General features: G+C 43.7%; 1 protein-coding gene across 1 annotated transcript in view; it reads left to right on the forward strand.

The window, feature by feature from the left end:
• Window positions 1–4,244, forward strand: part of Ppp2r3a (protein phosphatase 2, regulatory subunit B'', alpha) — an 84,556-nt gene that overhangs the window by 62,551 nt on the left and 17,761 nt on the right. Inside the window, exon 8 of the mRNA XM_013034660.1 lies at window positions 769–913. Within this exon, the coding sequence (XP_012890114.1) occupies window positions 769–913 (145 nt within the window). The remainder of the gene's footprint in view (window positions 1–768; window positions 914–4,244) is intronic.

The raw sequence follows: 4,244 nt of genomic DNA on the forward strand, positions 1-4,244 counted from the left end.
TGTAGCTCAACTGGTAGAGCGCTCGCCTTGAGCTGAAGAGCTGAGGGACAGTGCCCAGGCCCAGAGTTCAAGCCCCACGACCGACAAAAAAAAAAAAAAAGCTCAGAGACAGTGCTTAGGCCCTGAGTTCAAGCCCCAAGACCAGCATCCCCTCCTCCCCCCCCAAAAAAAAAGAACAGTTTTTGTTTTATTTTCTCTAAGAAGTACACTTGACATGAAAAAGCCAATACTTAAACTGGCTCCAAATGTTATTTGTTGTATAGCCTCAGATGAAACAACAGAGATCTGGGCTGGGAAGGTGGCTCAGTGGTGGAGCGCTTGCCTTGTATGCATGAGGCCCTGGGTTTAATTCCTCAGCACCACATAAGCAGAAAAAGCCAGAAGTGGCGCTGTGGCTCAAGTGGTAGAGCGCTAGCCTTGAGCTGAAGAGTTGAGGGACGGCGTCCGGGCCCAGAGTTTGAGCCCCACAACCAACAAAAAATTAAAAATAATAATAACAGGGGCTGGGGAAGTGACTCAATGGTAGAGTGCTTGCTTGCATGCATGAGGCCCTGAGTTCAATTCCTCAGCACCACACAAGCAGTAAAACCTGGAAGTGGTGCTATGGCTCAAGTGATAGAGGGCTAGCCTTGATCTGAAGAGCTGAGGGACAGCGCCCAGGTCCAGAGTTCAGGCCCCATGACCGACAAATAAGTAAATAAATAAATATAATAAAACAACAGAGATCCTTCATGATTTTAATTAGTTTTTTTTTCGCTTTGGAACCAGGTTATTCAAAGAATATTCTATACCGTCAACAGATCTTGGAGTGGAAGAATCACTTCAACAGAGCTAAGAAAAAGCAACTTTTTGCAGGTATGCCACTTCCATAAAGATACACTGATCAACGTCAATAAGCTTCATGTAACCCATAGTCAGGGGCTCACTGTGTGCAAAGTACTGTCATTACTTTCAGCAGTGAAACACCAGAATGAAGGCAGGGCCAAGCAAACAGAAGAACAGGATTTCCACCTTGAGGCACGCACTGGGAGCCAAGCACAAGCCTTCAGCCAGCCATACCTTCCTCAGTGAAGCCCACTGACATGCAGGGACAGGCGCAAAGACTCACCCAAGGACTGAGGATCCTGTTCTTGGGGCACACCCGGAATTCAGCCAAGATATAAAACATTAGTAGAAAAGGGATCCCAGACTGCAGCAGCATAGGCAAAAGCCAGGATCCTGGAAGTGTCCTTCTCAGGAGAGCTGCCAGGCAGTGTCAAGAGACGGGGGGCGGGGGCTGGGAAGGTGGCTCAGTGGTAGAGCGCTTGCCTTGCATGCTTGAGGCCCTGGGTTCCACTCCTCAGCACCACATAAGCAAAAAGAAAAAAGCCGGAAGTGATGCTGTGGCTCAAGAGGTAGAGCGCTAGCCTTGAGCTGAAGAGTTGAGGGACAGCGCCCAGGCCCAGAGTTCAAGTCCCCACTGACCAAAAAAAAAAAGAAAAGAAATGGGAGAATAAGGACATTTGTTCTTTCAGCAGTGGCTAACCAGGTGCTCCTGGATAAAGGGAGTAAAAACAAAAAAAAAGAGAGAAAAGAAGGAAGGAGAAAGAAAATGACAAAGGAAAGGAGGGAGGGAGGAAAGAAGTAAGGGATTGGAGGTATGGCTCAGTTGGTAGAGCACTAGCCCATGAGGGAGTGTCAGGTACAGAATTTGAGTCCGGGTCTCAGTCCTAAAAAAAAAAAAAAAAAGGCCAGGCACTGGTGGCTCACACCTGTCATCCTAGCTACGCAGGAGGCTGAGATCTGAGGATCATGGTTCAAAGCCAGCCCGGGCAGGAACATCTGTGAGACTATCTCCAATCAATCACTAGAAAACCAGAAGTGGCACTGTGGCTCAAGTGGTTGAGCACTTGCTAGCCCTGAGCTGAAGAGCTGAGGGACAGCGCCCAGACCCAGAGTTCAAGCCCCACAACTGACAAAAAAAAGGAGGGAGGGAAGAAAGAAGGAAATGTTTTATTCAGTTACGTTATTTATTTTCTCAAATGAGAAAGTATTGACCACTAGTGGGAGCCTTTTATCATAGTAGTCTTGATTCCTGGTTGTTTAAGCTTCTATAAACCTAAACAAAATGCATTTTTTTCACAATTTATTTCAGATGAATCAAACTGAATGAAGCTTAGGCTAGTGATATAACCTTATTACTCTTTATTTTTCCTGTCTTCATCTGAAACAGACAAAGTAATGAAGACTTGGAAAATTTAGTAGTCCATAATGGATATACATCTTATATTGTAAAATGAACAGTCATTGTTGAATTGTGGAACACCAGGTGCCTGCCTGGGTTCCCAGTAGGTTTTGTGGAATAGGTTAAGATGGTCATAATTCCAAAACATCACAAGAATGATTATTACATTTTATAATTCCTCACATTTCTGGAACACAATAATGGTTTTTGAACCATTATTATATTACAACATTTCTGACTGCTAATAAAATTAAGAGACTCAAATATAACTGAATAGCATATAAGAACACTCAGCTAGAAGATGGCTAAATGAAAGCAAAGCTCAAGTGTTCTGGTCCTAGAGCATGATTAATTTCTCCCTCTCCTTATTCATCCTCTTAGTCATCAACAAACACTCGGGAAGCAATAAAACATTCCAGTAATAAGCAGAAGTCACCACTTACCTCTTTACCCTGATGTGTTTCACTCCCTTTTCCAGAGGGACCCATATTATCTGTAGTTTTATCCCCTTATAAGTGTTTGCATGGTGTATATGCTTTTGATTTGTATGACTACTATTTTTGAGAGTTTTCAAAATACAGTGTCGCCGGGTGTCGGTGGCTCATGTCTGTAATCATAGCTACTCAGGAGGCTGAGATCTGAGAATTGTGGTGGCTCAATAAACCACTAGAAAACCGGAAGTGGCGCTGTGGCTCAAGCAGTAGAGTGCTGGCCTTGAGCTGAAGAGCTGAGGGACAGCGCCCAGGCCCAGAGTTCAAGACCCATGACCGACAAAAAAAAAAAACCCAGTGTCCTACTGACTATTGTATTTACTTGTTTCTTTCACTTAATGGTGTCTTAGGGTTTATTTCCATTCATATTTATTTCCTTGTAAATACTGCATGATTGATTGTGTGGGTTGAACTGTAATTAATTACACATGCATCTAGTGATGTTCGGGTCATTGTCATATTTTCTGTTTTACCATGATCCAGTAAACATCCTCTTGTCTGGTAACTTCCTCTCCTGTGGGCATTTGAGTAAGCATTTCTCTAGAATAGAGGGCAAACCCTGGATCTGATGATAATGTCGCAATTTTAATTCAGTAGATCCTGCCAAGTTACCCTTTCAAAAGTCTAATGCATTCACAGTAACAGGAGATCATGCCAAGCCCTGGTGGGGCCTCTTGTAATCTCAGCTACTCAGGAAGCTGAGATCTGAGATTGTGGTGGTTGAAAGCCAGCCCAGGCAGAAAAGTGTGTGAGACTTTTATGTTCATTTAACACCAAAAAAGCCAGAAGTGGAACCGTGGGTTGAGTGGTAGAGCATTAACCTTGAGCAAACAAACAAAACCTCAGGAACAGCCCCTGGGACCTGAATTCAAGCTCCAGGACCAATACACACACACACACAAAAAAATTTTTTTTAGAAGGGAAACTTCAGTTTTCCTTCATTATATTTATTGATACATCTGATCTTATTTCTTCCCTCTTTTTTTTTGGGGGGGGGGTCCGGTCATGGGGCCTGAACTCTGGGCCTGGGCGCTGTCCCTCAGTTCTTCAGCTCAAGGCTAGCACTCTACCACTTGAGCCACAGCCCCACTTCCGGCTTTTTTCTTATGTGGTGCTGAGGAATCAAACCCAGGGCCTTGAGCATGCAAGGCAAGTGCTCTACCACTGAGTCACCTTCCCAGCCCCTCTTCCCTCTCTTTTTTAATTCTACTTCTTAAATTTCCTTAATATTTCTTTGGTCCTTCTCAGCCTTTCACTTCTGAAAAAATGTCATCTGTTTATCCACTTGGATGATAATTTAGATAACTAAGCAACCGTCGACTAAAAAATTCATTGGTTCTGGTATTTCTCTAGGGAAAATGAGTCAGGGGTTCCCAGATTTACATTCTTCCCAGGGCCCTGTCGTAAGACTTCCTTCTACGCCCGGCCACCTTGTAGTACCACACTTGTATAGTCCTTATGGTAAATTTGTTTTCATTATAAAACTTAAGCAGTATCTATGTGGATACCCACTTTTTTTTTTTTTTTTT

This window comes from Dipodomys ordii, unplaced genomic scaffold (genome assembly GCF_000151885.1).
Source record: "Dipodomys ordii isolate 6190 unplaced genomic scaffold, Dord_2.0 Scaffold193, whole genome shotgun sequence".
NCBI lineage: Eukaryota > Metazoa > Chordata > Mammalia > Rodentia > Heteromyidae > Dipodomys > Dipodomys ordii.